Source organism: Hydra vulgaris, chromosome 07, assembly GCF_038396675.1.
Source record: "Hydra vulgaris chromosome 07, alternate assembly HydraT2T_AEP".
NCBI classification, from domain to species: Eukaryota; Metazoa; Cnidaria; class Hydrozoa; order Anthoathecata; family Hydridae; genus Hydra; species Hydra vulgaris.
The window spans coordinates 16,308,289-16,322,694 of record NC_088926.1 but is presented as its reverse complement, the minus strand read 5'-3'; the positions used below and the strand labels follow the sequence as shown (position 1 = coordinate 16,322,694).

At 29.5% G+C, this 14,406-nt stretch overlaps 1 protein-coding gene across 3 annotated transcripts in view; it reads right to left on the bottom strand.

The window, feature by feature from the left end:
• The window catches only part of LOC100200250 (phosphatidylinositol 4-kinase alpha), a 119,814-nt gene that overhangs the window by 29,305 nt on the left and 76,103 nt on the right, over positions 1-14,406 (bottom strand). For all 3 annotated transcript variants that reach the window (XM_065801198.1, XM_065801200.1, XM_065801199.1), the window contains exons 25-27: positions 6,268-6,526; positions 4,291-4,407; positions 3,940-4,127 (exon numbers count right to left, since the gene is read on the bottom strand). In XM_065801198.1, the coding sequence (XP_065657270.1) occupies positions 3,940-4,127; positions 4,291-4,407; positions 6,268-6,526 (564 nt within the window). The remainder of the gene's footprint in view (positions 1-3,939; positions 4,128-4,290; positions 4,408-6,267; positions 6,527-14,406) is intronic.

Genomic DNA, 14,406 nt, shown 5'->3' with positions numbered 1-14,406 from the left:
TATATATATATATATATATATATATATATATATATATATATATATATACAGTCTATACATGTATGAATGCAGCATCAAATAATCACTGATGACACTATATTGAGATATGCAAGGATTTTTAAAAATTAAAGTGGACATTTGAAGAATTAAAGTGCACAAAATAATTTAGAAATCAGCATCTTAGATATAAATTATCATACTTTGTTTATATATTACATATATATTCTATCATACTTATATATAGAGATGTGACACGTTTTTTTTGGTTTTTTGGGGGAAAAAATGCAGGGGCCCATTTTTTTGGTTTTTTTGGAAAATATTTAAAAATTTATTATTTATGCTACTAAATTTAACTTTAATGACAATATCTTAGTTCATATTTTAACTTCTGATTTAAAAAGGACAAATAATTCTGAAATTATTTTTATTCTGGTATGCTTGAAGCAGTCCTGTATAAAAACTTCTCAGATAATTTTATCTTTCTCAATTTTATCTTTATTGGTTTTAGTGTTATATATTGACGCAACAAACATTGTTTATTTACATCTATTAGATTTAATTAGATTTAAAAATTGATATATATATATATATATATATATATATATATATATATATATATATATATATATATATATATATATATATATATATATATATATGTGTGTGTATATATATATATATATATATGTGTGTATATATATATATATATATATATATATATATATATATATATATATATATATATATATATGTATACATATATATATATACATATATATATATATATATATATATATATATATATATATATATATATATATATATATATATATATATAAAGGATATCTTTATATAAAGGACATATATATATATATATATATATATATATATATATATATATATATATATATATATATATATATATAAAGGATATCTTTATACTATTGAGTGATTTCTTTTTGTTCTTCTTGTTGGTAATCAATTATGATTAAGCTCTCCATACAGGGGGCAAAAAAAACAACCTTAGTCACCCATTTATTTAAACCTCTGAACCAAATTAGCAAATGGAAAAAGTTAAACATTCCTTTTGCCATAAGATAATGTCTCGATAAATACTGATATTAAATTTGCATGGTATTATATACTAATATATTTATATTATCAAAAGTAAAATGGTAGCTTTCTTATTGGATAAGAATAGTTTCTATATATAATGAGAGTTACCATCATAATTGTTAGTACAACATGACAAATTTACATTTTCATACAGATGAATAGATATATAACTAACTTAAAGCTAATTTAGTTTTTTTTTTTTTTAATTTATTTTAAAATGGTGTTTATACATCTAATTGTGCTTTTAAAGTTCATATACGAAAAATATAGTAGAATAAAGGAAAACAGTTCCAAAATTTATGCTAAATAAAAACTGAAAAATTATTAAAAAAAGCAAAACAATAAAAAAAACAACAACATTTTTTTGACTTGAAAAAACGTCAAAGGAAAAAAATGCGTTTTTTTGCAACTCTACTAGGGTTTCTCATTTCCCGTAAATTTAGCATCCTGGGATTCCCGGTGTGTAACTTATTTATCCCGGGATTTCCTGGCATAATTTTTAATATAATAACAAGCGGTTTCTGACACAAAGTTATCTTAGCACGTTAATCTATATTACTATTTAAAATAAAATATTGTTATAAAAAACATAAACAATTAATTGATTTGTCACTTAATCGTAAACTAATTTTCCCCCTAAAATCGGCTTGATGGTCATTAATGTGGAGTATATTCTTTCTAAACTTTTGCTACGCTTTCCAGTTGCCTCAAAAAATTTTATTTCTTTTGTGAGGTTTTTTAAATTGCTAATGTCTTCTAGAGCTGCTTTTTCTACTCGTTTGACATTACAAATAGTCACATCCAATTTTTGCTCAAGTGTCAAAATACTTTTGCCTAACATATTTGGAGCAACAGGAAACCATGCTTTCATTATCATGACTCATTTTAACTATTTCATTATTTGCTGAACTTTGATGAAGCAGCCTCTATGTACAACCTGGTATAAACATTTTTTGCTGTTGCTTTTAATGCATGTTTGGATGGTAAGAGTAGTTTGGAGTTGATATTTGATTCCGGATTATATCTAATTGAGCCGTTTAAAAATTTTAGCAATCCAATTAAATTGGTATTTCTGCGTTCTTCAATTCTCTGCTGCACAGATTGAAGCAGTTTATTGACTATCAAATTTTTTTTGCTCCACCAAATCGTCTAAGATGAATATCATTACACCTTCTGTGTCAAGTAGAGTAGCATTACTTCTACCAAAACTTTCTATTCCAATTTTCATTAGAATCTTGCAACTCGATTCAAATTCAATATATTTTGCTGAAGAGTCTGACTTTTTGTAAAGAACATCACATACTGCCAAATGAAGTCCGTGGACATAACACAGCTTATGTTCAATACCACTTAGCCGTCCAAATTTTTTCATTACAGATGCTCTGTCAGTGACACTAGTTATGATGTGCTTTTTAATTGATAAATTGAAATCTGACAGTTTATTTTCAACCAGATCAACAATTTTTTCTGCAGGAAGTGATCCAGCTATCGAAGTCAATCCCAGATCCAAAACTTTGTTAATAAGTGTAAATTTACATTTAAATAACATCAATTTTTTCAAGACATTCGTCTAACGATAAAGAAAATCGCAAACTGCTAGATATTTCTTTTGTTATCTCTAAAACCGCAGTTTGTTTAGCTAAATCATATTGTTTTTTTAATCATACTCATAACATGGGATGAATTTTTTGGTAACAACATGTCTTTTTCCGACAATGATTTTCTATTAAATTCACTTTTTGTTATGACATTTATTGAGAAGCCATCGACCATTGCTAGCTTTGACACAATTTCCTTGATAGTCTGCTGTTTAACAATGTGATTTTCTTTTGCACAATTTTAATTTCTGAACCAGTATCTTCATGTAGGCGCTTATTTAAATCCAAATCTTTATGTGCATTTTTTAAATGACAAAGAAGCCCACTTATCGAAAATCCTTTGCACATTATCTTTACATTGCACTTTTTGCAAATTGCAGAATCCCCAGATTTTTGTTTACAAAAATACTGCCATGCTTTCGATCCATTTACAATTGACATGGTATAACTAAATTGAATCGTAAAACAACAACAAAAAGGTAAAGTTACAAATATTTCTTACATATGTATGTTATCTTACGTATGGCTTTATACATCTTTGTTTGCCGTTTTTTAAATACAAAATTTTTTAAATATTTCAATAATTCAATACAGAAAAAGTTTAACTTTTCAATAATTTAGAAGTTTAAAAATCAAACTTACTGTTTTCGTCGCAAGAAATCTTTTTTATTTTTTACTTATATTTTATAATAACGAGAAAAAAGAAAACATTGCATTGCAAATTTCAATGCATTCCTTGAGTTAGATAGTTTAAGATAGTTCCAATAACATTTCTTGTTGTGCTAGATTTTAATATAAGATATGAACACATAAAACACAACTAAATGCAATAATGTTTTTCTTATTTTTTATCAAATTAGTTCAAACAGTTATCATACGTAAAATTAAAAAAAAATTATGTTCCAGGATATAAGAGTGATATCCTGGGAAATACCGCTGCCACTTTAATCCCTGGGATCCTGGGAAAACGGGATCCCAGGGATTAAAGTGGCAGCGGTATTTAATCTGATAAGTTAAATACCGCTGCCACTTTAATCCCCGGGATCTACTACCAGGGTAAGCAATCTGATATAATATAACATATGGTGACTTAAAATCTATACAGTTTTTTTAGTAATAAAAACAAAATGGTTGCTACCCGAACCTAAACCTTTAATCAATGTTTTTACTATACTTAACAATTTACCTAAATATTTTAAATATTTTTGAATCAATTTTTTATTACCTTATTTCCCCAGAAATTTTTGTTATTTCTTCAAAAAAGTCAAACTCTCGTTTAAAGAAATCCAGAGATGGACCAGACAAAGACAACTTGATTTGGTTTATAAGATTCTCAAGTTTATCACCAATACCTGGGTCTTTATTAACCGATTCTTCATCAGTAAAAATATTTGTTTTCATATTCCAAATAAACTAAACATTTAAAACAAAACAAGTGAATTAATGTGTTGAAAACCACATGTATGTAATGACTAACTGTAAGCAAGTTCCAAGTTTGTCATGTAATGACTAACTTGGGTTTTGGGAGTAAAAACCTTATTCCTTATAAAAATAAAAAGTATTTAACAGAATTTACCTGGTGGGTAAGTAACTGAGATTTCTTACATGCCCACAAAATATATTTTTCTACATAGCCCATATGGTCATATCGCAGGGCTTGAACTAATTGAGGAATGTAAAACAACATTGTTTCCTATAAATATTAAAAAAACCTAAAATAGTTGCAAATTAAAATTTTATGTATTATGCAAGCAAACAAAGAGTTTAAACTATATCTTAACTATTCTAAATTATTTTTAATCTATTTTATTAAAAAAATATATATATACATAAAACAAGTAAATTTAAAAATGAAAGTTAAACAATTACAAATGAAGAATAACAAAACAAAAAACACAAAAAACTTAATTTAAAAATCATCAAAACATTAAATCAATTCAATTTTAATGAAAAAACGAAAAATTTTAATGTTAAAATTAAAAATTTTAATGCAAGAACTAAAAATTTTAATGTAAGAGCTAAACATTTTAATGTAAGAATCGGTCATCCTTTGTTTTTTATGACTTCTGCACATCTTTAAGACACTATCTATAAGTCTTTTTAACAACAAAGCATACCAAACAACAAGAAAGATTTCATCCAACAAGCAAAAAACAGTTCATTTTCATATGATGCTCTTTCAACATTTTCATTTGATGCCCTTTTGGTGATTTTGCAATTTTCTAACCAATATAGACCAAAGGTTTTTTATTGGATTCAAATCAGAGACATAAATGGTATCAACTTAGATTCCAGATCTCTTTTGTTCAACCATGCTGTATGATTATGATCATTATCATGTTGATCTTTTAATGTGACAAGAAATTACCATTGGGAAAAAAATCTTTCACGCTTGGTGCAAGTATGTTATGCAAGTATATAACTAAGATTTTGTGATAAAAACGCTGATCCATAGTGTTTTTCACCCAATAAAGTCATCCAACTTTAAATGCACAAAAACATTTATCTTTTTGTCATGTTTAAGATTTACTTTGCATGGATAATTTGGAGAATTTTTTTGCGATTTCACTAATTTTTTTTATTTTTAGAGTTTTTATTTTCTTTATAGAAAAAAATTCACCTAATACTTATATTCAACAAGATGATATTTGTAGAGTTCAAATTATAGCTTTAATGATCAAATAATTAGCTTTTTGTGCTAGAACAATTCTTTGATAAGTGCAATTCTTTGAAAATTGGATGAGAGAAAACTTTATAGGCTTTCTCCCCTGATATAGACTATGCAGCATTACCAGTGTGTTTATATTTCTTTAACAATTTGCTAATAGTTAAGTTTTATCATTTAAAATGCTTTCCGATGCTTCTGTAAGACTTCTAGGTCAGCAGTTAAAATAATTTGTCTAATTTCTATATTTGTAAGCTGTTTTCCAAACAGCTTTCAAATATAGCAATTGTAAGCTGAGGCTAATTTAATCCATTTTTTAAAGATTTTATTTATATAAATATCAATTTATATATAAACATGCTACTTTCGCTTACACATCCAATTTTTATTAAGCTTAGATTATACATTTTTTACAACTAAAATCAAGAAAAAACAATGTGGTTTTTTTTTTTTGCATCCCACTGTATATGTAGGTAAAAAATAATAAATAGTTAAAAATTTTATATTTCTCATTTTTTACAATTCATAACTAAATTAAAACTACAGAGTTCTAGTTAAGTATTTAATTTTTATCAGTTTTGGTTTACTTCAGCTGATTTTTTCTTAAAACTTTAAATAGCGACAAGTAATTTCAAAATTAGCTATGTATATCAAAATGTCTACAGTGACTTAAAAACTAATGAGTGACTTTATATACTTCAAAAACTGATTTAATTAAATCTAAACCTAATACTTATGGATTTATGTAACAAAAAAAAAATTAATAAGCACACAAATAATAAAATTGTGTGTAATATATCTGATAATAAATTATATAAATGTATGTAATATATCTGATAATAAATGCATGAAAAATAAGTTATAATATAATTAGAGTTAAAAATTTACTGTTGAATAAGATTGCAGTACACGAACAGCATATTGCGCAGTGAAAGGATGTGGAGGGAATTGTTGAGAGAAAAACGATATAGCATTTACAGGAGACACAACAGCCCAAATCAATATATATAGCAGAGAATGCTTGTCTTGTCGAATTGTAGCTTCATCTACTAAAAATTGAAGTGCTTCTGGTACATGACAAACTAAGAGTGGGTTTGCTTGAACTAGTAGATTTACTTCTTTGAGTACAACAGAAACTTCCATGAACCTTTAAACATATTTTAGAACTTTAAAGTTAATACTTTTTTATATACTTAATTTTTTTTCAATTATCAATAAATTTATTGAAAAATAAAAAACAAGAAGACACTTCATTGTTAGTTCTTGTAAAAGCAAAGTTATTAAAAAAACACAAGAAGCGCTATTAATTTAAACATATTCTTCTAAAAGCACGGAAATATTTATTGAAAAATCGTGAATCAATTATTTTTTTTCAGTATTAAACTTTAGAACACAAAAGTCTAAGGGCCAAAAAATAAAAAGAATAACAACATATATGTTAAATACTGTTTTGTTTTTATAATAACTAAAATTAATATAAAAAGCAATTGTTTATGATCAAAACTATTCTCGGAATTGAGAAGAAAAAGTGCTCTATTCCATCGAGGTTTGTTGTCTCTTTTTTTTTTTTTAAGTTCTTTAGTTATGTTTCTGTTATTATATACTGTTGTTATGCAAAACTGTTTTTTTTACTTTATTTGAAAATATTAAAGATTAAACTGCCTATAATTAGAATAATTATTTTTGCATGAATAATTATTTTTGCTATTTTAAATAACTTAAAACCTAACTTCTAACCGCTATGAATTATTGATATATTTAACGCTGCCATTACCCATTAATGCATGTTTGGCACAGAGCTTTTTAAAAAAGATTTCGCTTGGCTTTTCTAATATTTCTAATATTGGCCTTCTAATATTTCTTTATTATATGAACTCAGATTGTCTATAGAACCACCATTTCATCATTATACAGTAGGTCAATGTCTGGCAAAACCATACAAAAAAATTTTGAAAATTTAAAATTAAAAAAATTTTTTTTTTTTTTTAAACATCTTCACTTCCAACAAGACTGCAAGTAACTACTAATTAAAGAACTTTAAAAACTTTAATTAAAGCTTTTAATTAAAAACTTTTAATTTAAAAACTTTAATTAAATTAAAGAACTTCCAACTTTGGAAGTTACTGGAAGAGAAAAGATGAAGATTGCAGAGCAAGATAACAATTGGCAGACAATGATTGCAAATTAATTAAGGATTGCAAATTATATGAATCAGGAAAGCAAGATGAAGGAAGCGAATTCCAAAGAACTAATGTTCAAAGGAAAAAAACTAGACAAATAAGAGTTTTTGGAGCACTTAGGAACAGTCACAGAAAATGGATGAGACTTAATTCAATGACGAGTAACACAAGAATGAACTTTAGTAGATGGCACAAGAGACACTAGCTCTTTAGAGCAGTGCCCATTTTAGTATTTGTAGAAAAGAGAGAGAGAAGCGACATTACCACGATGTTATAATGGTTGGAGGTTGGCAGGTCCAACTATGTTTACAATGCATTTTTGCACCTTGTCTAAAAGAGAAAGAGCATCATTAAAAGATCTGCCCCAGATATGGCAACAGTATTCCATACAGGGCCAGATTTGAGATTTATAGAGATAGAGTATAGAATCCGAAGTAAGAAAGTGTCGAGCTCAATAAATAGATGTAACCTTAGCAGATGCTAACTTTGCAATTGATTTGAATATGGTTTCCAAGAAAGATATGAATTAAGAGTTAATCCTAGAAGGTGAAGGATAGATGACTCATCGAGTATATTACCGTTCATAAATATGGGGAGATCTAAATTATTGCGATAATGATTGGCTGGAAAAAAATGAGTTTTATCTGAACTAAAGCTCCCTCCAAGCAAATAGAGAGTGTTGGCTTCTTATCATGACAAGAATAAAATGGTAGTCAGCGAATAATGCCACCATAGATGTGAGAATATCTAGAAGATCAATAATGTAAATTATAAAGAGTATACAACCAAGGATAGAACCTTGAGGAACCCTTGAAGTTACAGAATAAGAAGAGTGCTGTCCGTCGAGGAAAACTTTTGTGCTACCATTGGAAAGGAAGGATTCAATAATCTTAAAGATGTTACCAGATACACCATAAGAATAAAACTTATGGAGAAGATCAGCATGCCAAACTTTATCAAAAGCTTCTGAAATGTCAAGAGCGATGGCCTTAACCTCTCCACCTTTATCTAATGCATGGTAAAACCTTTCGGTTATTACTGTTAGCAAATCAGCTGTAGAACTAGAAGAACAAAATCCCTATTGATGGTCAGACAGTAAGTTATTAGATTCAAGATGAGAAATTAAGTGTTTGTTAATTAAAGATTCAAAAACCTTGCTTATGATAGGAAGAAGACTAATGGGATGGTAGTTAGACGAATCAGATCGCTCTCCAGAATTTTTAAGATAGGGATAACAGACGCCACTTTCCAGCAGAAAAACAAGACTCTGATAAGCATTTGTTGAATAGTTTTGAAAGTATAGACGACAGCTCCAGAGAACACTTCTGACAATAACAGGTATGTTGTCCGGGCCACAAACTGTAGAAGAGTCTAAGCAGGAAATCACTTTAGATACAGAAGCTGGATTGATACGAATGTCACGCAATCGATCAACCTGTTTGTTGGCAATATCAGGTAGAACGCAACTAGTGAAATCAAGATATGATATTGATGAAAAGTTTTTAGCAAACAATTCAGCCTTGTCTTTAGGTGCGGTGACAAAGTCTGAACCATACAAGAGAGGTGGAATTACAGATTTGCCCTTATTATTGATACTATTATAGATTCTCCAGAAGTCACGAGAGCCTAATTTTTGAGAGGAGATATGAGATTTCATGACCTGAGAATAGCGGGTTTTAGCGTTAGACAAAAACTTACAAAAAATTTACAATGGTTTCTAGTAGTAATAAACAGACATCTGTTTTCTGGAGAATTGTTTGACTGATAGATATGGAAGTAACGGTTTCAATTGGCAATTGCAGCAGCATGGTGTGAGGAAAACCATGGAGGAGAGTGAGGCTTGACCTGGAATTGTTGAGAAGGAACAAAAGATTCCATGCCAGCCTGAATCCACGAAGTTATATAAGAAGCATATTTGTTAACAGAAAGACGAAAGATTTCTACCTAAGGGCCATCATGAAGAAAATCACGGAAAGAGTCCCAGTCAGCTTTGAGGTAGTTGTAAGAGGTACGATAATAGAGGGATTCAGGTGATGAAGAAGAATGAGATAATAGTTTTAGAGAGATCAAACCGTGATCAGAAGCACCTAAGGGTGAATGTGGAGAAACTGAGCACTGACTAGGATCAGAAACAAGACTTAAGTCGAGTAGAGAAGGTAAATTATTCAGTTTGTCTGGAAAGCGAGTTGAAAAGTTGACTATTTGAGTTAAGGATTAAAAAAGACTAAAATTGTGGGCTTTAATGCCTGCAGAATCACTAATACTAGAGCCAAGCCATTTAGAGTGATGAGCATTTAAGTCACCGACAACAACTATATTAGCTAATGGATAAAGAGAGAGGGCTTGGTCAATATGATTAGAAATAACATCAAAAAGAGTGCAGTCTTGAGATGAAGGATAGCGATATAGAACAAAGAGAAAGGCAATAGAGTGAAGTGGTGCTAAACAAAAGCACATAAAAGAATAGACTGTGGATTCAAACCTAGATTCATGACAAATGGGTAAATTTTTATGAATGTAAATGCTCAGGCCAAGCATGAGACCACGAATATTAGTGAATGAGAGGTTTAGAGAACTTGGTGATGATGATGGTTTTATGTGTTTTATAGTTTTTGGTACTTTCTTCATTTTTAAATTTGTTAAAGAACTTGACTTAAAGCATTGATAGTACTCAGAACACTGTTTGATAGCCCAAGCAATTGCCTTGTTGCTATTGATAAACCCTAAGCTGTGGCAAAGGGCTCTGGATATGGCGCCAAAAGTACGATCGGGGGCGCCATCTATGTGCAACGTGGCACTGTTAATACTTTGATATTTTTCAGCTGTTGATGGAATCAACCTCTCTGAGACCTACCACAGAGTTCAAGACACCTGACTACCAGCCGGCCTCAGAAACATATAACTGAGTTTTAGAGTTGTACCCTCATTAGGAGATAGAAGAATGAGTTGCTTAGTCATAAAAACAGAGACATAAGCGAAACCCATGCATTGAATCAAGAAGATCCAGCATTCAACATCCTTAACTGGAAACAATGTATTAAAAATTCATCTGTGCCAGCCTAATCGATGAAGAAGGGGTGCGAGGCTGGTCAACAGATAGAATCTGTTTACCCCTTCAAGTCTTTGTCTAGGAAGCCTTCTATAAGACAGTGGCCAGATGCTTTTAACATCTGCCTAAAATGAGTTTTTTTATTGAGACACCATCTCTAGCCTTTACTCAGCCAAGAGCCCCAAGGCAGGGGGTGTTTTAAGTCAGAGTTGGCATCTCCTAGCTTTTGCCTATAAAGGTGTATCCTACAAGGCAGCAGGACATGAAGCAGATTGTACTGGGTTACATGTTACCAGTAGCAGGTGACCTGACCTGGTAAGAATTGTTCAACATATTATTAAGCCAGAAATTGTATTTTATTAGAAAATATTTTTGTGATAAAATATCATATTTCTTATTTAAATATCGCCTTAAAATTTTTTTCAAAACTTTGATTTCTTACTTTGAAGAACTTTAAGTTTATTTTTTTACCATATAAATAACTTATATATTAATATGCTAATATTTAAATAAATAAATTATTTTGTTTGCACTTTATACAAATATTTTTAACAAAGAAAACATCGTTAATTTTGAGTAAAAAAACAAAAAAAATTTCAAACATGGAGTTTGGAACCGCTTGGAGTTATATATCATTAAACACCACTATGGTATTGATCTCGTAGTTCAAAAACTACCTGCCTATAGCTGCCTAAATGAAAACACTTTCAAATTCAAATAACATTCATGTTTTTTGTATTGTATTGCGCTATTATTGATAAATAAAAATTTAAGAGGAATTAAAACAAAAAAACAACAAATTTATCGGTTGAAACTATAATATCGGCTTTTTTTATCGGTTTATCGGAATACATTAAAATAACAAGAGAGACTGATAAATAATGAAATATAAAATAACAATACTTTTTACAATATTCCAATTCTTTTTTTTTTTAAAAATGCCAAATTTCAGTTCAAATATATTATAAATCTTCAAGTCGAGTCAAGATGTCGTTTTGCATATCTTTACTGGTTTTACAAGTTAATCCTTTCCAATTGTATATATTATCTAGATGTCTAACTTCACAAAAATTCCGTAAGAAAAAGTGAAGCAAGATTATAAAGTTTTTAATGCCATTAGCCATTTTATTCAAACTGACAATACTTCATTTTCGTTTTGCTTTGACTTATCATTGCCTCATTACAGGCTGGCAAAACAAACCTGCGGAAGCGCAAGTTAGACCAATTGATTAGGATGTCAGACCAATTGATTAGGATGTCAGCTGAAAACTTTGTTGATTAACAAAAGTAAAAAATGTCAGGAATATCGTCTTCAAGATGCAACTAGCATGTTATTGTATGTAAGGTAACAATGTGTGTTGGTGTTAATGTATGCAGGTGTTAACGCATGTAAGGTCTTAATGTATTTAATGTGTCAAAATGGCGTGGTTGTAAAACTGTATAAAAAGGGATTGTAGTTTGTAAATTATATGATTTGCAGTCAGATGGGAAAAAAATATCAAGTTCAAAAAGAAAACAGTGACTCTTTAGTGTCTCAGGGAAAGTCTAAATAATTCCCACAAAAAAACATTGAAAAAGAAAGCAAAAGTTTTGTAAAATAATCAAATTTAATCAATTTTGAAGGTAAGATATGATAAATTTTGAAGGTAAGATATGATAAATTTTGCTTTATATTATTTGTTACAATATAGTAGCATGTACAAAATGTCTATGTTTACTTTGTTATTAAACTTTTTAAGTGAAACATGGTTAAACTTAGATAACAAAAATTATTATTGCTACAGGTTGTTCAAAGTAGTAAAAGAAAAGATAAATTTTTGAAATAATATGTTAATAACTTGATATTGTTGTAAAATTTGAAATATCAGTCATTTGAAATGTCCGATAGAAATTTTATAGTAAAAAACTTTGTCATTTTTTGGGAAAAGGCTAGTTTTCGAGAGGGAGTCAAAGTGACTAGTTGGACAGAATTTTTGTCCAGATTTAATTTTTTTTTGTGTGAAGTAAAAGATTCTTTTTCTTATTTAATTTAGAAGTTTGATCTTATAAGTCAGTTGCGAGCATCATGTCGCATCCAAAAAAGGAAATCTGGAACTTCTTTGAAGAAGAGCTGATTTAAAGTGCAACTGGTGAAAAAGTCATCCAAGCAAAATGCAAGCTCTGTCCGGTTGTCAAGGTTGCAGATCATAACACTTCTGGGATGAGGTCCCATCTTTTTAGAAAGCTTCCAGTTGAATTTGCCCAGATCGAACAAGACAAGTCAGAGAAGAAGAGGAAGGTTGATGTTGCTTTTAATAAGCTAGAACAGGTATTATATGACAGTTGTGAAAAAAATACTAAAATGTATTACAGGCTTTAGCCGCTTTAAGCGTGTACATTGTAATGTAAAAATTTTACAAACTTTTTTTAATTTTACAGATATACGACGAGGATGAGTCCTATGAAAAGGATCATGGAGACAAGGTTCCTCTGGTCATGGACAGAAGAGTAAAGTCAAGGAAACTGGGCAGTCCATCAAAGACCAATCAGAACAAAAAAGTTAATGTTTGGTTAAAATATAAACCACAAGACAGCGATCAACTTTGAGGTGATTTCGAAATTGCAAAGTTCTTAGCCAGATGCAACTTATCATTTAGCCTTGTTGAGCATGAAAGCTTCCATGATCTGATTGCTTATTTCAACCCAAAGATGCTGATCAAGTCTGCCACAACATACTCACGTTATAAGTAAGATATAAAATTTATTGTACCTTTGGTTAAGTAAATAATTTTGGGATGGTTTCATTTGGTTTAAGAGGGGAACAGCTTTAAAGAATTTGTTTAAGTTTTAAATCAAACTTGAAATCCCAAACCCCTAAAACTTAATTGCAATGAAAATGACGCCATAAGTCCTATGACGCCATTATTGCATTATTGTTGTTTCTTAGTAAGTTAGTACCTTCCTTTTTAATTTTAAAATCATTAGCAAAATCATTTTCTTCTTTTAGGTTGCCATTAGTTTACAAAAATGTGAAAGCAGCAGTGGATCAAGTTCTGGAAAAAGAGTTGCCAAAAAGTCCTGGATTCGCCATTTCTTCTGACATGTGGCTCCACTACACTATGTGTGTGTATTAGTGTAAGAGTAGTAATGTGGATCAGTGAGTAAATTTTTATGGAAGTTTTTTTAACTTAGTATAGTAGTACTTACACTAATACTTTAACTTACTATTACTAAGTAAGCTAATTATGTAGTACTTGTCGATTTGATGTTGTACAAATTTTTACACAGTTTAACATATTAGTGATATTACCTGTTACATATAATATTTTTATATCTTTAGTTATAATTTTATAATATAATATTACAACTAAAGGTATTAAATTGTTATATGCAAATTTTAATTTGTATAATATTTGTATTTATTAATTTTTATTTTATTTTTAGAAATGTCTCAGAGATTCTCAGAAATGCCGGACACAGCTATGTTGTTTGTGTTCATGACTCAGCTTCCAACATGAAGGCAGCCATTCCTAAATGCAATTTTATTGACGAGTCTCTGCTGATCACCTTTTAAACTTGGTCGTGGAAGGTGCAATTAATGAAGCCAAGTCAGTTGAAGGTTTGGATCTGGAGTCAGCTATTAAAAAAGCTACAGAACTGTCATCTCTATGCCACAAGTCCTCTTTGTCAGAACAGTGAATCAAGAAAAAGATTCAAAACATGTTGGATGACAACGACATAGTTGACAAGGAGGAGTTAAAGTATGGGAAAATTATCTTACCTTTCAAAACCCGCTGGAACTCTACATTAATGAGGATT